Raw genomic sequence first — 22132 nt, 5'->3', positions numbered from 1 at the left:
AATTATGTGTCGTATAGTGGTCATTGCATGATAGTGATTGTGGCCTTCTGTATGAGCGGAAGTGTTGATGATGAATGCGAATGGATATGGAAACACATGTGTGATCATGTGGTAGATTTGACGTGGTATATGCGTGGCATGATGTCCGGAAATGGGAATGTTGATCATTGTTGAGTCACATAACGAGAAATTTTGCATTAATTGATTGTTTCCTAGAGTCCGCGTATTGGTGTTTTGATTTGCATACATGTGAAGGCATCAGAATTGACGTGACATAGATACGTAGTAATAATCGAGTTATACCCCGTGATAGATACGCATTCATATAACCAACACGAGTTGGGAGTTATTTGTGGGATTAGAGTTTCGAACCGTGGGTTGGACCTTGTGCTTTGGCGTTTGGGAGGCTTCTAGAGTGGGATATAGCAATGGCATAAGACGGTATGAGATTTGATTACGGATTTGTAATGAGTCAGAGAGTGTTGAACCTGGAACATAGTCACTTGTGGAAATTGGTAATGAGCGTATGAGAACACATTATGAGCTTGATAGTCGAACTTCGAGGCGAAGTTCTATTTTAGGGGGAGTCGATGTAATAATTTGGGAATTAAGGAAAGAGTGCGGGAATCGATGTTGGATTAGTGTGGGAATCGATGTGGGATTAGTGGATTAGTAGCGTTGGTACTATGAAACTTGATAGGTAGTACTAAGGGTGTTGCGGTAGTGGGAGTCACTTGTGAGGTTGACCTTGTCCGTTAAGTGGATGCTACGAGTTTATAGAACGTCTTTCGAGATAGTGTTACCTTGGCTTTGGTGAAAAGAGAGTAAGGACCGAGATTGTGATGGGATATAGAGTATAGAGTTAGTAGTACCTTGTTAGAGTCGTGTGTGAACTTCAGGGACGAAGTTCTTTTTAAAGAGGTAAGATTGTAATACCTCGTAGTTTCTAAGGCGTTCACTCGACCGAGTAGACCAAGTGGACCGAGTATAACCTATATTAGACTTAGTGGAGTTGTAATAATGCCCGTCTGTAAAAGGGTCGTCTTAAAACTGTCATAACTTGAGATCTAGACATGATATTTATGTGATTCCAATTGGAGGTATATCTTGTTCTCTTACGATTCCAACGGTAAGTCACACGCTCAAAATGACCAATAAACGAGTGAGATATGACTGTTTTACAAAAACTGGTCAAAGGCTGAGAACTGCGTCGCACTCGACCGAGTGGACCGGCACTCAACCGAGTGAGTGGCACTCGACCGAGTGGACTCGCCAATCGACCGAGTGGAGCTGAATCAGAACACGGGATAAGGAAATCTTATCCCCTTATCCTCATTCATTCTATCTTCTTCCTTATCTCTGAAAACTCTCTCCCTTCTCTCTAAAACCCTCACAAAACATCATAATACGGGATTCAAGCTTGGATTATAGGATTGCTCACCTTCTCCTTCATCCTTTCATCTTGTAAGTTTAGATCTACCCTTTTTTTCTAGTCTTATGAACCCTAATTTTTGGGGGTTTTAAATTTGGTTGATTAATTAGTAATTATTGTTAATATATGGGTAATTAGTGGATAATAATAAGGGGTTTTGTGTTGTATTATAGTATAGAGTAATTTATGATAGTTAATATGTGATTTATGTAGGATGAGACGGTTTTATGAGATAGATACTTGGTGATTTCGACTAGCTTATGGATTATGCTAAGAGGTAGGTTAATCCTACTCGGTTTCAATATTGTGGTTGTTACATATTTTGTGATTAATATTGTAATTAATCTCACTTAATTAGAATAATTGCATTATAACATGTTTAGTCACTAATCATGTCATAAAGGGGATAAGCATGATGGTTATTGTGTATAACAATATAATGATGGTTAAGACGATGTGATGAGTCGGTATTTGGCATATAAAGTGTCGTCTTGCATTTGTTATAATTATCTTGTGTATTGGAGGTTGGTGACGATATGGTGGATTACTTGTTGTTATGGAGACGTAAGGTGGTTGGGAGATCATCTTACGCTTGAGTCGCCTCTTGGAGCTTTCCACTCTAAGAGAGATGTGCACATTAATGGCTTGAGTTACGGAGGGCCTCATGTGGTTGAGACACGACGTCTGGCAGGGGATCCGGTTGGCTTCCGGACCCGGTACGTCTGGGCGTGTCCCGGTACCTGCTTGTGGTTGTTGGTATGGCTGGGCATGTACCGGTACCAGTGTGGTTGTCGATATGTTTGGGCGTGTCCCGGTACCGTGGTGGTGGTTGTTTGTTAGCATGTCATTCATATCATAGTCGTGTTGCATATTCACATACTCGTGTCGTGTCACACTTTATATTTATTGAAACTGACGTGTTGTATGTCTGTGTAATTGTCACCTATTTCCGGGGTGGCCTGTGTCGATCCATATGATATTTCCGATCATATGGGGAGCAGGTTAGGTAAAGGTTGTTTGGATAGCACGCGGGAGACGGGACGAGCTTGATGAGTCACGAGACGAGTATAGTTGGCTAAAAGAGTATAGTTGTCATGAGTTGTACTTCTATTCATTTATTTACGTTTATGTAATTTATTAAACATTATATTTATAAAATGTTCTTTGATTGGAGTTTTAAAACACTACCTCGGTAAACCGAGATGGTAATGCCTTCAATTATCTTGGCCGGATAATTGGGGTGTTACAAGTGGATTCGAACAGGTTCTAAGCATCCCACAAATGCTTGGTGGCGACTTCGAACATCTCTTGCATCGTTTCGAGACCCTTGCCGAGACGAAACCGACCGATCTAAAAACGATACAGTCGCAAGCATTCTTACACCGCCGAGTGTGGCTTTCAAAAGACCGTTGCTGCGTCCACAGATCGGCTGGGTGTCGCAGGTGGGCCCACGTCCACAGTACCCTAGATTTTTGTGGATTTTGTCTTATGGAGATTTAATTAGGGTTTGGGGTAATTAAATAGTTTAGTTAAGGAATTAAGAGTATTTTATTGTTGTAGAAAATATTTGTGATAGAAGAGGAGGCAAGAACGACGACCGACAAAACAAGAATAAGGAGTATGCAAAGATTAAAGGCCGTGAAGCAAAAGGATCACACTGTGCAACAATCCGAGCGGCTTAGGCACAAGATGAGCGGACTGGCATAGCATGATCCGAGCGTCCCGTGCAAGATACGAGCGGATTCTCCCTTCCTGATCCGAGCGTCTCCTCTCCTGGTCTGAGCGGATCGTGGTAGCACTAGCGACGTGATATGCTCATCTCCTCGCAAGACTTGCATTTCCCCGCTTTAAAACTTAGCATTGTTATTTACTAATCTATCCTTACTTAACCTAATGGTGTACTACTATATATATTCCATTTGTAATAACCAAGAGACACCAAGAGAGGTACCCATAATAGAAATCCTCTTAGATTAGATTAGGAGTAGATTAGAATAGATAAATTTCAATCATTCCACAAATTACACATTAATCTTTCCTTAATTATTATTCAAGCTTTATTATTATTGAGTAATTGAAGATCATTGGGTTATTATTGGAGAATTGACAACTCTTCATCAATCAATCAAGTTCTCTTCTATTATTCTTTCTTTTCCATTTTGTTCATCTTAAGTTTGGTATAATTCCTTTACTCTTTACTCTTTATTGTCTATTTCCTTGAGCTCTTATCATGTTTATACTTGTTGTGATGATTGACACCATTGATAACACGTTACTCATGATAATAAGTGAGTAGTCTCTTGACTAAGATTAGTGGGAAATTAAGGAAAATACAACAAGGGGGTAGATCCATACTTAATCTAATATGTTTTCATAATTAATTTGCTTGCTTGTTGTAATGTTAACCTATGCAGATGTTATATTTGATGAAATGCTAAGCCTATGAATCCTTGCATTTTACCATCTCTTATCTATTCAACAAGACTTGTAAGCTTATACACCAACTCGAGTCTTGTTAGACCATGCATAGAAGTGAATAGGAGGAAAGTAAGTCGACTTGTAGGTGTTGTACAATCTAATCGATTCGGCTTCGGGACCCAACTCTTCCTATGAACCGTAAGACATAAACCAACTCGGTTCCTCTACAACATCAATTGCTTGCAACTTTGTAAACATGTTTGTATGATCAACACCATGAATCCCCTATGACCCCATGATATTCTAGTACTCTTTATTACTTGTTACACCTTTATTCACTTTATTGCTTTCGTTAGTTTAGAGCACAACTACAAACCCAAATCAATTGTGACACTAGCATAAATTGAGATACATAGACTTAGAACCCAAAGCACACCGTTCCATGGATCGACCTCGACTTACCACTAACTAGTTGTTTGTTGAGAATATAAATGTGTTTGATTGGGAGACCCGACGACAACTTCCATCAAGAGAGGATACCCAAAAGTTGGGTTTTATTTTGTTTTAAAATATAATTTGGATTATTATGAGGAAACAACTTATAGTTCGATCTCCTCATAAGGAGGGGGGATTTAACATCAAGGAAGTGTTGGCTTGGAACAAAAGTGTTCTCTGTAAATGGCTGTGGGTAATAGAATAACAATCTGATAGTACATGGTCTCAGTGGAATCATGTCTATAACATCAAGTCTGATAATTTATGGACAATGCAAATCAAGCCACACCACTTTGAGAGTTGGAGAAGTATTCTTCAGGTGAGGAATGAATTGATAACCCGTGCAGGAGGGATATCCCAAGCACAGGCTATTCTCTCTAATTGTGCTAAGAATGGTAAGCTCCATCTTCATTTGGTGTATGATCAACTTAGGAACCATGAGAATACAGTGGCTTGGGCTAAGGGTGTCTGGTAGAGCTGTCCTTCCAAAACACAGTTTTCTTATGGTATTGGCTATGCAGAGACGCCTTGCAACAATTGATAAGCTAAATGAAAAAGGGCTCTGCATAATCAATCGCTGCATACTATGTAAAGCAGCTTGTGAAACACACAGGCATCTGTTCTTTAGATGTCCATTTGCTGCTGAGGTTTGGAATGGTATTCTGGTATGGATGAACGTGCCTGCAAGAACAATGGATATGAGATTTGAATTGCGTTGGATAGTTGGCAGGAGAAGGAAGAGGCATTGGAAAGCTTCATGGTATATGGGATGCCTTAATGCAACAGTTTATAGCCTTTGGGAAGAAAGGAATTCTCGCATTTTTCGTGATGTGGAAAATACTACTGACTACATAATCCGGAAAATCCATCATTTAGTAAGAGTTAGACTTCTATTTGTAACTCACCCAACATATGAGGATGAGATAATGGAGAATTTAAATTCTTAGTTACGTCTAAATTATTGGTTATATTTTTGTAAGATTTGCCTCTTTTATTCCCTATATGGATGAATAAAATGGCTTGCTTTTCTTGCAAAAAAAACTTATAGTTCGATCGGATTATTTATATTAAATAATCCTAACTCTAATTCCTCTCAAAACATAACCAATACACATCATAAATTTATTACTATATTTTTTAAATTATAGATCATGATTTGATGGTAAAACAAGTATTTGGTTCGTTATTAAAGATTAATAATCAAATTAGTTGTTATTAATTTATTTCTTTTTATTTCAGTTGTTTCTTTTGATTTTTTTTTTTTCTTTTAGGGTTTTTTTATAGCTTGGTTTGGTTTGGTGCATTGGTGAAGGGGGTGACGAGGCTAAAGATGGCGTGGGTGATAGCAACTAGGAGGAGAGGCAGTTGGGGGCTTGGTAAATTGAAGTTTCATATAGTTTTGTGGCTTGTGGCAATCACGTGAGGTGGTAATGACGGTGGTTGGCGAGTCGGGATGGTGGTGTCATCCAGGATAATAGTGTTGTAAGGATTGAGGCAAAGTTTGGGAGAAGGCAGATTTTGATGGATTTCTTACTTTCTTACAACAAAGTGGTTGGATGATTGTGGTCATGGGTAAGCAGCGACACGGTGGTGAGAAGAGGTGGTGGTGGTGATGTTCATCGGAGGGAGGAAAAGGTGGTATGAGTGGGAGAGGTGGTTGAGTGGTAGGGTTTGGTTGGTGATTGGCCGGTTGGAGTAGTACATTGCACTACATGCTTTTTGTGATTTTATTCTATAAGTTTTCATATATAATACATAATGTCATAATTATGATAAATGAGGAGGATAAAATGGTGAAATGCGTTCAATACCAATATTTTAATAAGGTGATTTCTTACAATAATTCTAATGCAACAATAAAAATCATCATCATAATACTTTGTTTCTTGGTTAGTGATAAAGGATCACCCGATGATACTGAATTTTAGTAGAACCTGAATTGAATAAAAAAGGAAAAGTATATGAAAATTATAAATTATAATCAAATTTGCCCGAAACATTTAGGGTTAAAACAAAATTTAATTGATTGAATTTACCGATAAGATTTTAACAAGAAATAATTTTTCCATATATAGAAATGTATATCATTATTAATTTATTCTAGCTTGTTCTTTAACATCTTAGAGACCAAAATATATCAAATTCACTTTCCTCCTTTGATAAAGAAAAAACGACATAAATAAATACAAATATGAAGGGCACGACTCTACAAAAAGTACCATATATATCATCAAATTTTATGAGAGACGGTTTATGATAATAATTTCATAATATTCACTATAGATGGTTTATAGTTACATTGATTGGTTTATCAACCGTTATTGATGTGAGTCATGGTCGTCAAACCAAATCAAACAAATACTTAACCTGTAGTAAATCAATCAAGGTCAAACTACAAGGATGTGGTTGGTTTCCACACAAATTAAATCAAGTTTGGTTTAGTTTAACAAAGAGTTTGGTTGAAATATAAGTTATGAACTATAAAGAAAAAATTAAAGATAAACTATTGATTATATAACCAAATGCAATCTAAAGAAGGATTATTCTAATCAATGAAGAAGAAAGTAAGGTTGTCGCGATCACTTATGTGATAAGGTATGACTCAGGTCATGGTATTTGGGTAGATGTTAAGCGTTACTTAGGTTTAGCCATGGCCTCTCGGTGCAAGGGTTTCCTTAGGGTGATTTGAACGGGCTTTTGCTCTTATTAAATCAACCTTATCAATTTTATACAGTCTATTCATTAGTCTTGGCTTTCGCACATAAGACAAACATACAATGAAAATGAAAAGCACGACTTTTTACTCAAACAATTCATCGAACATGTAGGATGCACAATATTAAAGGCAAAAACACCCAACAATTTCTTAATTACTACACACATAATATTACCCTAAGATTAAAAATGACCATCTTTAATAAGAGATTAAACCAATTAAAACCAGATTGGAAGCAAATGAAAGCGAAAACAAGAATTAAGCTAATTAATAAACTATATTAATGCTAGAACAAAAAAAAGATTAGAGTTTGATTAAAGGGAAAGTTAGGCTAATGAAGGAATTTATAGATCTAGGGTTTCGTGTTCAGGAGTCTCTAAAATCTCTCTATTTATAGTTTATTACATAACATAAATAAATAGAGGAGACTCAAAAATCTTTCTATTTATAGTATTTGTAATATATTACCTAACATAGAGGAGTTAATTCACTATCAATTAGATTTCTAGGAAAAGGATTTTTTTTTCACCATGACAAGAAAAAAGAAATCACGGGAAATGTTAGGAATAATGGTTTTTCATCTCAATCCAATGATAATAACAATAGTAATTCTAGTAAAAGTGATATAGATATGCAGGTGAATGGAGCGGTGGAAATTACGAGGATGGTAAGTTCTTTGAAGAAACAAGGGTTCAAAAATAATCATCTCTAATAGAAGAAGTAACGTTAGTGAGATGGTGGGAATTTTCCAATTGAATCTTGATTCTATTGTTGAGGAGGATCAATAGATGATGGAGGAAGATATTAATGGAATGAATGGATTACTATTAGGTAAGAAACATAATCATACTTTATCTTCTAAATCTTGCTTGAACTTACAGCTGAGGATGTCCTACCTGAGATTCAATAAAGGTTGACAACGGTTGTCAGTTATGTTCAGGGCAATAATCTACCTTGAGCAACCCTAAATGGATATGTTATGAGGATTTGGGGGAAATATAATTTTGATAAACTCTCAAATAAGGTTTTTCTAGTTAAGTTTCCTACTAATGAATATCATGATTTGGGACTCCAACTTGGTCATTCTCTTTGATAATAAACCCCTCATTGTTAAACCTTTGGCAACGGAGACTAAGCCGATTAAGGAGAAAGTTCAATGGTTTCCATTTGGATTAGGTTTTTGGGGATAGATCTGAAGTTCTTGGAGGCCAATAGTTTGGAAAAAGTATCTTTATTAATTGGAAAGTCTGTTAAATGTGATGGAACTATTATTGATAAAACACGGGTTAGGGTGTGCTATGGTAATGGTTGATGTCTCATTTGGTCAAAAATTTCCTGAGCGGATCCATTTCTTTGAGGAACAACAAATAGAAAATTCGGTTTTGCTTGAACATGAATGGAAACCAATAAGATGTACTCGGTCTAATAGTATTGGTCATGTCCAAGAGCAATATAGGAAAAGAGAAATGTCTAAACAAACTAAATTTATTTGGAAGCTCAACGCCAAACAGATTCCTAGAATCCTACTATGGATAAGCAGAAGGATACGAAAGAGATGCCTTTATTATGGAGACTCATATCCATATGGAAGGTGTTAATCAAGCAGGAATACAGAATATTTTTAATCCTGCCATGACTATAACTCGAATTATGAGACAAGATAGGACAACTTTTTGAGACTGGACCTAGTACTAGTAGTCAAGGAAGATCTTTTATTAAAGTTTTAAAGACTGCTTTAAAGACTGTAGAAGTAAAAAAGGAAGGCATAGATACATGCCTCACTCACTAAGGGTGCCAGGAGAGTTAACTAACCCAGTGATATCTGAGAATGAATAATTTGGATTTTTGGAATATAAGAGGAATGAATGTACCTACTAAATTAAATTAAATAAAATGGTTTCTTAACCAAAATAAAATGGGTTGTTGGAAACAAAGGTGGGGTCTGGTATTAGTAGTTCTACTTATAATAATTTGTGTAATAATTGGTCTATACTTACTAATAGTAATAGACATCCAAATGGTAGGGTAATAGTTGTTTGGAAGTCTAACTTACTTTAGGTTTTTGTGCTTGATTGTGAGGCAGCATTCATCCATATGATTGTTAATATATGTAGTACCAAGAAGATTTTCTTCCTCACAACGGTATATGCTTTCAATAAAACTAGTATTGGTGCCCGGCTTCGCCCGGGCTACCTCTACTTCCATTAAAAAAAATTTCTCATTAAATAAAATTACTTAAAGTTGCATAACTCATAAATTTATCATTAATATATTTTTTATAACATATCCTAAAATTACGATGAAATAAATTTTGAGACAAATTCACTATTCCCGCTATTAATATTTTACTCTTATTAATGAAAAAATATCAATAACATTTCACTACTTGCCCGTAATCATTGTTACTTTCACTACTCCCGCCGTAATTATTGTTACTGTCACTAATCCCGCATTAATATTTATAATTTCACTATTCCCGCCGTAATTATTGTTACTTTCATTATTGCCGCATTAATATTGATTATTTCACTACTCCCGTTGTTGTTTCTACCACTCTCACTAATCTCGTTAATAATATTGTTACTTTTACTATTTAAATGAGTGATTACTATCACAAAAATTTTACCGTCCTCCCGGAGGACGGTACTCCTCACACACAAACACATTCCACCCAAGTGGAATATTATAATGACTTGTGTGTGAGGAGTACCGACCTCCGGGAGGACGGTAGAATTAGTCATACTATCATATAACTTTATTCAATGTTACTACAATTCTTTTTTTTACTGATGACATTACTTTTACTACTTAAGCATGCAATTTTTTATATATTTACATAAATATATTACATATATGCATTAAATCATATCGAAAGAAGTATGCAATATTATATATTATGGAATCTAACTTGAATTATTTATAACCTACTTATTATATTTTTGTATGTTAAATAATTAACATCTCTATACATCTAATAAATTATAAAGTTGATTTTAAATTTAATATATAATTTTATGATGATAATAATTAGTATCATAGGTGTGCATGTTTATACTAATTAATTATTTTATTTTAAGGAAATTGACCATCTCCTAGTCTTCTATAAATATTTAGGAAAATTACCAAACATCTTCTTTCTTTTACTCTCCTTGAAATTGACTATCTTAATTAATTATTTTATTTTAAGGAAATTGACCATGTTTAGGAAAATTACCAAGCTTCTATATAATTTAGTTTTAACCCAAACTATATAATATTTGCATTGAGATCCCTTAATCGGGTCCATCACACGGTGCTAGTAATTTAAAACTATATACTATAATTAATTTGTATAAGTTTCTTTAATTACATTGAAATCCCTTGGTTTCTGGATTTAATATATAGTATTGATTGAGAGGCAAAGTTTGTGGGATGCTTCATTCGAGGAGAATCAGCACTGGGTGTAATTTGTCTTGTGCTGTTTGTAGTGATTCAATTATGTGTTGAACTATAATGAGAGAATTGATAGTATCTTCACTATAATGAAATTAAAGATTAAAGATTTCCATGAGTGTGTTGGCTTCTGTGGTTTCGGGATATAAAAGCTAAAGAAGCTTTGTTTACCTGGAATAATAAGTAAAATGCTGAGACTGGGGTTTGTTCTAGGATTGATAGATACCTGGGTAATAATAATTGGCTTGTTGACTTCCATATTTGTTATGCTATTGTCACTTTAAGGGTGTGTTTGGATGAGGGATTTGAAAGGAAGAGGAGGGGAGGGAATTGGGAGGATTGGGAGGATGAAAAATCCTATTTGGTTAGCAAAATGAAGGTATAGGACTAGAGGGATTTTGAAATTGAAAGGGAGGGAAAATGGATCCCTCTATTTCCCTCCTACAAGAACATTTATTTCCCCACCAACATAGGCAAGATCTGGAGGAAAAATCACTTCCTCAATTCTCCTTCCCCCTCCCCTACCTTTCCTTCATTTTTTCCTATCCAAACAAGGCCTAAGGGTTTTTTATCAAACCTCTTATCTTATTCAAAATCAGTGTAGTCAAAGGAGAAAGACTAATTTCAGGTACTTCAACATGCGAAGTAAAGCCCATAAGTTTCTTCTGTTGTGAATCAATATTGGCGGACTAAGAAACATGGTTTTTTCGGGTATAGGTTGGTTTGTAAACTGGAAATTCTTAAGAAGTCTCTTAAAAAGCTTAATAACCATCTTTTTGCTGAAGTGGAGAAATCTTGTAAGGTGGCTAAAAATCTGTTAGTAGAGATGCAACTAAAACTTGAGGTAGGGGTACCATGTAGGAAACGCAAAAACACAAAAAATATCCTATAAAAATACCCAAATTTTATTTTGAAAACCGTTAATAACCGGCAAGATTATATCTCTCCGACGAGTATAAGTTAGCAACCCTCCGAATCTTCATGTGGTTTAGGACTATTGACTAGTCTCTTATCTATAGTGGCATGAAGCAAATACACTCGATTTTGAAAATAGCTCATGTGGAATTAATAAAAAAATATTTTGAGAACGATTGATGACCGACAAAATTATATCTCCGCCACAAATATAAATTAGCCAACATGTGAAGCTTTATGGGGTTTGAAACTAGTAGGTACTCTCCTACATGTGGTCGCATGAAGCCATGACCTAGATAGCACGGGCATTACACTTAATCAGCGTTTCCATGTCGAACACTGTATCGGACAACGAAACTCGTAGGACACGCGTCAAAACGTGTCGAAAACCTATAAAGTCGCGCCCAATTTTCTTCATTTATTTGGACACTTGTCCATGGTATTTGGACACATTTTGGACAAGTGTCCATGGTATTTGGGCACATTTTGAACAAACCTTCAAATGGAATTAAGTTGAATTTAAGGTGAAGGGTGTGGGTTATTTTGCAGCTTGGTGAGGAAATGAGTTGAGTTTGAGAGAATGATGTTATTTAGACGAGGAATGAGGTGTCGAACGAGGTTAATTATAAGTTGAGTTTGGGTGGAAAATGAGAATGAGTTATGGTCTATCAAGTTTTAACTTATATAAATTTAATATCAAATACTTTTAAAATCATGTTTATAACTAAATTTTTTTTTAGTAAATTAAACAACATTTTTCGTGTCCCGAATTTCATGGGATGTCGTGTCACGGGTCCGTTTTGTGCTCGTGTCCATTTTGGTGCTACCTAGGCCATTACGGCTCAAAAAGCAGTTTATATCCTCAAAGCTATATGAATATACAACCTCCCATAAAAGTGGTAACAGAAAAAGGGAGGAATTAAACAAATATGACCTCAAACTTGGAACACGGATTTGCTTCTATATGACTCCTAAATTCCCTTGGACCTGGGAATGTGAAGCTATACAAAGCTTGCCTTTGGGTCAAGCCAAGCGGATATATTTTGTAAACTCGAAGGTTGTTTCCTCGTATACTTTCAGGCCTTTCGGTTTTCCAAATGGGCACATGTCTCAAGTAATCAAACTTCTTCAGCACTGCAGACTTCAAGGCCTCTAGTGTCAAATTGCTAGACCTATGAAGCAAAAATGGCAAACAAAATCAGCAAAACTGAAACAGTAATACTTCTATTTTAAAGCGTAGGTGAAAATGGCAGCAATTACACAAGTACAAGTAGCGACAATCACTTTTTAATAAAAATTGATACAAGATCCATTTACAATTTTCATACAAAATTCAATATTGCTGATAATTGAAAGAGAAAAAACTGAAGAATTACCTCAAAAAAATGGACTCCATCTCAAATGTCCCCCTCTCTCTTACATATACATGATAAATAGTTTCTGAGCCTTGGGAACACTTGCAAGGACGTTTCTCAGATTCTACACTTTTTTCCTCGTTTTCCCGGATTCTAGTAGCTAGAAGAATGCAAAGGCGGCAGGACGAGTGAACTGCAGCCATGTCAACAAGGGCCTTGAACGAGTCAGATGGCCCCTCGTACTTCCACCTAGAATACCAGTTCATTTTTGGAACAAAAAAGTACTTCAATTTAGAGAATAAGAAATTACAACTGAGATCCTTTTCTGTGGAGCAAGTGAGAAGCTAATAAGCAAGACACCAAAAGCCTAAATTGTACCTTAATGACTGGTTATATGCATCTGGATTTTCAGCAAGAAAGTTCATCTTCTTGGCAACCGCAGCAATATCGTCTATCTCCTTTATGTGCAGCACTGAGCCGGGGGAAGGTGCAAAGTCTTCAATGTTAGGAGCACCAACAACTACAGGGACAGTCCCTGCAGAGACAGTCAACTTTATCAAGACACCGACTATGTTATCAAAAAATGTGTGCATGGTTTAAAGTCGCGGTATCCCTCGCGGTAACAGTGTCGCAAAATCGTCCTCAACTCGGCCGTCGCGGTCCGGAGCATGGTTATCGCGGTGTTATTTATATTAAAAGATTTTGTAGATATTCTATCATCTACTCTCTATTCCATAATCAAGTTAAGATTAAATCTATTTAGAATAATTAATTGGACCAATACTATACAATTTTTTAGTGTTTTTCATTACAAAGTTTTGGGACTAAAGGTCTAAAGCTCTGATGTTGTTTTCATTATAAAGTTTTGCCGGTGCAAGTTATAACTCAGCCATCATGGGGTTCATATTGGGCCGAATTGGCCGATACACTTTAAAAATCTCTGTCGGCTTGCCGATTCACTCCTATATTTAATTTGCCCGATACACCTCGGGGGATATCAGGGGATATCTCGTATCAGCGGCTTCCAATACCAATATACCTTGGCAATACAAGACAACAACCAAGAATTTAAGCCATGCTTGTGCGTGCCCTTTTCAGATCCTATTTGTTTTCTCCAAAAGGATCACAAAGTGAGTTTTGATGCCGAATGGTTCCGAACCCAAGTACTTCACCAGCTTTAGAAATGAAAATAAGTTTTGATCCACCCGTAGAAAAAACATCCTTTTTTAGAAACTATACGATAAGGAGAAAGGGAGAGGAAGAGGGAGGGAGGGAGGACGCAAGGGAAGAGTGGGAGAGAAGTTGGGTGCGGAGACAAAGGATGAATTTCGAGCCTCAGAAAGGAAGGAGGTTTTTCTTAACGCGATTAGGCTTCCAAAGTCCTAGTTTTCAAAAGGAGATAGAGTTCCCTCCATGACATCCACCTACTGGTACAAAACTCCAAAGATAAGCAAAGTTCTTTCTTAATCAAACACCCTTTTATCGAAAAAGAAAAGTGAAAAAGTAATCACTACAATTCAAGGTAAAATGAAGTGTGAAAATCAATGCTAAAGATAATATATCTTGTGAGATAGATAATAGAAAGCTATTCATAGAGATCACCATGACTGATCAATTTTTTCATCACTCGGAACTTCATAAACCATGTCCTCGAAATATTCCTAAACTTTTTATCAAATAGACGCATTGAGGCCTTGCAGCGCATAGGCGATTGTAATACTTACAGTCTCATCTCCTATAACCTATCACAAAGTGAATCTTCCGCATTCTTATTAAGTCTTCTTAGTCCTGAATGAAACTCTTTATGTAAGTAACCAGACCTTTTTATGCCTATTTTATTGTAGCAATGCAAAGTTATTGACAAGAGGCACTTTACTTTGTCACATCATCAATTTTCAGCAGGAACATAGTTTCCAAATCCTTCTCACAACCTAAGCAGGCGATAATTAGACACAAACAGCTAGGGTGGATTAAAGTCAGTAATAAAGGCACACATGAGAATATGGGCCAATAATACTTTCCAATAAAAATTATAGTTACATGAAACTGTTTCCTATAACTCAAGTCTGAAAGGTATTAAACACTGCTCCCCTTACGTGATGGAATTTAAGATTGTCATTACGTTTTTTCCACTAAATATTTTTTTCAAAATATCGTCATTTCTTTTTCGACATTATCTTGACTTAATCTACACTACCCGTTATTATCGGGAAAACATATGAAAAAATGTCATCAGAGAGTGAAGGTAGGCTCCAAACATGGAAAATTAAAAATTTTTGAAATTTTAAATCTTTGAATAATTGAAGATTTAACACACTTGGTAAACATTTTTGAAACTACAACAGCCTGGCTGCAACTCGTTACTTACATCTGCCACGTATCGATTTTTGGGACTGTTGCAGCAATCATGAGTCATGACAGTTAACAATAACGCACTTTTAATACCATGCACGTATGATATTCATGCCATAAGGTAGTAAATAGCTTATACATGTCCATAAGGGTTCAATTACTTTGAATTAGCAAGAAATTCCTAAGACATTTGATGCAACTTATTTGTGCAGAACTTTTTACTACATGCACATGTCAAGAGAAAGTGACAAACCATAGTGGCTCCACCAACTACGGTTGTATGATACCAATACAACACATTATACGGAGGCGTCTGTATCGGGTATACAGCTCTACAGTACCTAAAATTCCAAGATCTAAATTTATGCTGTGAAACATTCTATACTTCAACTTTTGAAACATTTGGACCAATTTATTCACTACTCATTCAAAGATAGCTTTCTACTTTTGTAAGTACTTGCATTCCGGAGGATCCTACTTTACCCAAAAACAAATTCTACAAGTTCTAATAACAATACCCATAACATAAATAAATTAGAAATCATTTATTATTAAAGCTTTTTAGAGGATAAAATTAATCTTTTTAGCTTTTACATTTTGATAGGGAAGAGTGACCATAATTTTATCATCTTAATTCGAAACAAAAACATTAAATCTCAATCCCAAAATTGTTACGAGGTTTTTCAATTCCACAAAAAGTATATATTTACCAAGAGGGAGCAAGCCCAAACACTTGTGTGTGGTTATGTCATTTTAGTATTCAAAACATTATCAGCTATTTACCCAGATGAACGACTTGCCAGAAATGAACTAAGGTGACCGCCGGTGGTAGTTTTGGTTCCGGGTTGATGATGTTGGTTTGAGGTGGTTCTTGGGTTTGAGTCAATTTATATTCATTCCCTTAGATGCTGAGAACCAAACACGTAAGGGAATGGAGGGTTAACCCATTCCTTTCCCCTTGTAACCCTTTCTTGAACCCATTCCATTCCCTTTAACAAATCAAACACCCCCTAAAATTCTATAATGTTACTTTTTGGGCTGTTCCACTCAAATCCATACATTTCTTTACGTAGTAAATCTTAACTCTGAATGTTACAATTATAAGAACTACCAAGTACCACCTCCCTTAAAGCCAACACAGCCCACGCCTCTCCTGTCCTACGCCATCAGTCGCCACCAAACCCACCATCATCACCCCGAACCACAGGCACGACGACTACAACCTTCACCAAGGCACATCAAACACACCACTTCTTCTCGTAGGTGCCAGATTTGAACCCACTAACGCCCAAGGCCACCAACCACAGCCTCCGATTACCCTATGACACCACCGAAGATCTCCATCATCGACCTTCTCCTGTCCTAAGATTGTTTCGAGTGGCAGAGAGAATGTTGATCAGGGTGTCGATGATTAGTGTACTCTAATGGTAGTGTCATATGGTTAATGGTCGCTAGGAGAGGGTAGGTCGACAAAGGCCAGGGCAAGAGGATGCTGACGAAGGTGCCAATAGGCTTGTGTGACAAGACGGTGTAGGACATTTGAAGGGGTTTGAGGCCAGTGGTATTTGATTTTTTAAAGGAGTTTGAGGGGGCGGCCAACGGGGAAGGGCCCGGTAGGATTGTCGATCAGCCGCGTTTCTGGTGTGTGTCAGGGTGGAGGTGTGGTGGTGTGGTGGTGACTGGGGGTGATTGGGGGATGGGATAGTGGTGGCAAGAGGTTATGGGTAAAGTAAAGGTGCAAAAAAATATAAGGGTTATTTAATGACAATAATCCAAAATATAATTGGGAAGGGAAGACTTAGGTTGGAATATTGTCATTAAATAACCCAAAATATAATAGTATTTTTTCCTTAAAACTTCTGCAAAAAGTAAATGTATATAATTGAATGGAAAGGCCTCAAAGGAGTAGTTATAAAACCCAGAACTGGATTAGCGGCTATTAGTACAGGCCTACAGCAGTACGGCTACAAAAGTATGTTGACGTCAACTAAGAAACAATAGTTAGAATTGAAAGCTGAGGTTCCATACCAGCAACAAGCGACTGGAAGAATTTCTCAGTCACATAGTCCTCCTCATTTGAATTCTCAAAGGCCAAGCTGAATCTATAGTGCTTCAGAGCTTCTACCTTGTCAACTGAAATATAATAGAAAATCACAAACACACTCATTTGAGCATCAAGCAGTAATAGAAAAGGAAAAAAGAAAGATAATGATGAAAGTAGAGGGGATTTAATATCTACAATGCTTCCGATGAGAGGCCAGTATAAATGGGGTTTTCAGGAAACGATCGGAGACAGCAATAACACAATACATGAAAAGTGATACTCCAAAAACAATGGACGCACGTTATGGACTTTGGAGCGGAATTACAACAATAGTCATAGGTCCAATATATCAAAAATTATGCAGAAACAAGAAAAAGAACTGCGATGCAGCTAGAATTAAGATGTCAAAAGAAGTTCAAAAATAACTAATTACGATTCAACTGAATAACCTCTTCCATCGCGGTTCCGGTGACAACCACCATAAGAGTCTATCGTTATCCCGCTCTTCTCAAGCCCTTCAAGTGCTTGAAGACGGAAATTGCGAGCACCACAATTAGAGATGAAGGCTGCGGCCAAAGCTTTCTCAGTTTTCTGCTGCACTGGCGCCATGATATCATACTCTGACCAAGAGAAATATCCGACCGGAACATCAGAAGATAGACTGGTTGTCATAATGATATCATAGCCCCTCCTGACACGGCCAACACAAACATAAGAGGGAGAGCAAGAAGCAGCTATCTCAAGATAGAATAAACAGTGATAAGGCATGAACTAAGAATGCACAAACACCTCTAGAATATGGTCATGTAGGCAGCAATCACTTTATATTCAAAATTGCATTCTGCTAACCAGGTTAAACCCATGGTCATGCTGATTCACAGTGACACAAGAGCACACACAGAGGGTTGGCCCTTATCATGATCAAAGCAACACAAACGATAAAAATAAACAGAAAATTGTTTATGTGATGGACCAAATTCAAAATACAACAACAAAGAGTAATGGTTATGTGTACGCAGTAGAGCCTCCATTGTTGGGGGTTTGATCCTTATATAGTTACGTCCCTCAAGTTTAAAATCTTGAGGAGATTGTTAGGTTGGATTTCCTAATAGTTGTTCCACATCCTCAATCTTTGGTCAGTTAACTTTCCTGCCAAAAGTTAGGAGTGTAGATAATGGACTGCAGATAATGGATCAAGAAAAAAAAACTAATAACCGAGGGAAAAAGGGAAAACAAGAGAAATAAAATCTTGAGAAGATACGTCTTTTTTTCCCTCCTTCACAACCGATCTTGCATATAATTACCAATTCACCTTTGTTTTAGCACCTTTTTATAATCTTTTATGGTTCCTCTTTATACTTCTCATAATTTTTATTGCTCCAACAGTCCTACATTTTCTAAATATAAGACAGAATAGACACTCATGTTTACTCTTTACTACTTGTCTTAGTTCATTGTTTACGAGACCTAACATCAACTTCAGTCGTCATATCAATATATTTTTGTTGATTTTTCCCATTTAATTAAGCATCCAGCACTAGATTATAGAACCAAACTAGAGGTCTGTCATGTAAGATGGTTCCTTGACAGGTATATGATAAAATTTCAAACCCAACAAAGAAAAGCATACAACTGATGGTAGCTAAACATATATCTTAAGGGTGTGTTTGGATTGAGTGATTTGGAGGGAAAAGAAAGGGAGGGAGAGTAGGGGATTTAAAATCCCTTGTTTGGATAGCAAATGAGGGTGGAGGGAAATGGAGGGGGAGAGATTTGGAGGGATTCAATTTCCCTCCTCCAAGCCTAATCAAAATCTCTCCACAATAGGCAAGATTTGGAGGGAAATTGTATCCAAATACCCACACCCCATTCCCCCTCCCCTTCCCTTCTCTCCCTTTCCCTTCCCTCTTTTCTCCTCCCCTCCCTTCCCCGCCACTTTTGCTACCCAAACACACCCTAAGAGTTCAAACAAAGGGTGACTTATTGAACTCCTACAACTGAAGGACAAAAACTCTTCAGTCATTTTCTGAACAATTCTTCTCAAAAGAAGAAATTTGGCGGATTTATTTATTTTTCACATAATCCAATGAGAAAGGAATTAGTTCAAATATATTAAACTGTCATAGCACAAAATAGGGCAAGATTCAAGCAAGACTATCTTATGATATATGTGTTGCTTACCCACCGTCGTGCATTGGCAATATTATTCTCTGCATAGTATTGAGCTGATTCCATAGATCGCAATATAGAAGCTGTTCCATGCTCTTGAGGCCAGCCGAATGCAGCATCGGCCTTCTTGCCAGGCTCATATCCAAACTTGCATCCCACTGAGCAAGAGTTCCAGTCCTTCGTAATTACAATTAGAAAAAAAAAACGATTGATAAAGGTTCAGAATGTATCAAAATATGTGTTATTGGCTTCTACTTTGCAATGCATGAAAAGCGATAAGATTAAGAATCCATAATGCACTGCCCAATTATGAAAGTGAGAGGTTCTCACATTTAAATAAACCAGAAATGAAATTTCCAATCTAAATATTTCGTACATCCAAAGAAAAGGCAAAATTTGACTGGACAATAAACCACTATAACTAGTTAACGATCTTTATCAAGCATTAAATACCAAAGAAGCTGCTAATTTCATCGGGTTCTCCCTACAATACTTAAAACCATTCTGAAGCAACAAATAGAATTGAGTCGAATACTTATTTCATGGGGGTAAGACATAAAGACTTATATTTATGACAAGCAAGGCTAACATGCTGCTGACCACTTACTCTAATACCACAAGGGTCCACAACGTTCTACAAATGTTTTTGGTTCTTTCAATAAAAATCCCCGTTCCCTCATCATCTCCCAGTTGAGACAATGAGCAGGATATTCACCCACTTTGACATTAAGTCATCCCCAAGCGCCTATGCTGTAAATTGGATAGATTTGAGATAACCATTAATTCTATAAGCCTGTATACTGAATTACTGATACAACGGCTCAAATGTACAACCACAAATTCTCAAATAAGATCCATATTACAGCGTACCGCGACCTCATTAAACGGAATCAGTATATAAGGTGCATAAACCTCGTGATCTCAGCAACCTTCCAAAATAGAACTACATCGAAATTCAAACAAATAAAAAAAGCAAAAGCAGTGCAGAGCAGAAGAAAAAGGGGGGGGGGGGGGGACCTGCTCGGCGCCAGCAACGAGGACGGGATCTTTATCAAAGTTTCTAGAGTAAGGCAAGGCATCTTGCTTAAGAAGCCAGGTCTCACAAGTATTGTGTTGTGGCACAACGAAGGCGGCTGAGTCGGGAGAAGAATGACGGTTTAAGAGGGAATCGGCCCAGGAATTAACCAAGGCAGCGTTTTTAGCCATGTCTAGACGACCTAAGAAAGCGATCTCTGCAATTACGACTAAGGCTATGAAAATGGGCATTGCAGTGTAACATTTCTTCCTTGAGTTGCTTGAATTATCGTTACCAGCAGCTGCTGCCGGTTTTGGTGCCATTTAGAGTTGTCTTTGATGAATTCAGCATGAGATTAGATGAACGCCTTTGTTAGGTAGTGGGGATACCGACTACAACTCAAGCGTCAACGCCGATTGGTCCAATTCACCAACCCACTCTTCCTAACATCTTCTCACGCTTATTTACTCCCTCTACTTTTTCTTTTTTTTTCTACTCCTTCGGTTAGTCTTAACCTAGGTAGCACCAAACCAGACACGGACACGGACACGTGATACGACATCCCATTAAATTTAGGATACGAGACACGTTATTTAAATTTAATAAAATTATAAACGTTTGATTTTATTTTTATAATAGTCTTTGATATTAATTTAAATTGATGAAGGTAAAACTTATCCTTTATTATAATAACTTATTTTCATTACCATTCAAACGCATCTTCTAATCAATCTCATCTGACAGCTCATTTCTCGTTTAAAGAACATCATTCACTCCAAATGATGTCCAAATGTCATGGACACGCGTCGGACACGTCCCAAATACCATGGACACGTGTTGGACACGTGCCCGAATAAATGTAGAAAGTTAGACACGGCTTTATAGGTGTCCGACACGTTTCAGCGTGTGCCCGAGGAGTGTCGGTGTCCGACACGGTGTCGGACACGGGACGGCTGATTAGGAGAAGTGTCCGTGCTACCTAGGTCTTAACTAAACATTGCAAATGGGTTATTTGGGTCGGGTCTAGTCCGGTTTAGATTGGGTCACTTCAAATCAGGTCATTTTCGGGTCAACAATTTATCGGTTATTTTTGAGTCGGGTCATTTTTGGTCGTGTTGCTTTAAGTCATTTTGGGTCATGATTTTGCCTTAATTAAGTCATTTCGGGTCAATCAGGCAATTTCGCATCACTCGAGTTGGGTCTATCGGGTCACTTTCGTGTCATACATTTTGGGTCATTTTCGGATCTCGAGTCAGCCTTATCGGGTCGGGTCATTTGGGTCGAGACAATTTTGTCAGCTCTAGTCTTAACTAGGGCATATCTCGTGGTACTGCACGCTCTTTTAGAGCTTATCTTTTAGAAAAATTTAGTTTTTAGGACTTGCTTTGATTGAGGGGAAATGGTGGAAAAAAATCAAAAATAATGGAGTAATAATTTTGGGTCATTTTAGTGAGTTCGTTATAAGAGTGATTATTCATCTAGGGAACTCATTACTCTTATATATACAGGGTAATGTATTACCCACCCTCCCTCATATGTAACTTGTTAGAAATCTATATCACTATACTCAACATATTCATATTATGTAGTGATTTTAATTTAGTCATAAAATTAAATGGTGATCTTATGCATGCAAACAAAATGTAAATAAAGAAGAAATCATCATCTCACATTGATATTTCGGTTTATATGGGCACAAAAGAGTTCTCCTACTCTCTTGTTCTTGAGCTTTCCTTAGTGGATGAACAAGGATTCAAGAAGAGAATCCCTCCCAAAAGTATTATACCCA

The 22132-nt window shown here is 37.0% G+C and overlaps 2 protein-coding genes across 3 annotated transcripts; one reads left to right on the top strand and one right to left on the bottom strand.

Moving 5' to 3' along the window:
- Window positions 1-4782: 4782 nt before the first annotated feature.
- On the top strand, window positions 4783-5292 carry LOC141590380 (uncharacterized). The gene has a single exon (XM_074410977.1). It carries the CDS (start codon window positions 4783-4785, stop codon window positions 5290-5292), a length of 510 nt encoding a protein of 169 aa, XP_074267078.1.
- Window positions 5293-12223: 6931 nt separating this feature from the next.
- LOC141592379 (glycoprotein 3-alpha-L-fucosyltransferase A-like) lies at window positions 12224-20826 on the bottom strand. 2 transcript variants are annotated; one of them, XM_074413009.1, is made up of 7 exons: window positions 20346-20826; window positions 19345-19505; window positions 17609-17850; window positions 17144-17248; window positions 13142-13298; window positions 12785-13012; window positions 12224-12580 (listed from the first exon to the last, which is right to left on the bottom strand). In XM_074413009.1, the coding sequence occupies exons 1-7, from the start codon at window positions 20664-20666 to the stop codon at window positions 12328-12330; spliced, it is 1467 nt and encodes a 488-aa protein (XP_074269110.1). In that variant the 5' UTR covers window positions 20667-20826; the 3' UTR covers window positions 12224-12327. The 2 variants fall into 2 exon arrangements, with proteins under 2 accessions (XP_074269110.1, XP_074269111.1); XM_074413010.1 differs by having other exon boundaries at window positions 19341-19505; window positions 20346-20805.
- Window positions 20827-22132: the final 1306 nt, after the last annotated feature.

The sequence above is a fragment of the Silene latifolia genome, chromosome 7 (assembly GCF_048544455.1).
Source record: "Silene latifolia isolate original U9 population chromosome 7, ASM4854445v1, whole genome shotgun sequence".
NCBI lineage: Eukaryota > Viridiplantae > Streptophyta > Magnoliopsida > Caryophyllales > Caryophyllaceae > Silene > Silene latifolia.
The sequence above is the reverse complement of the archived record's forward strand: the minus strand, read 5'-3'. Positions and strand labels throughout refer to the sequence as shown.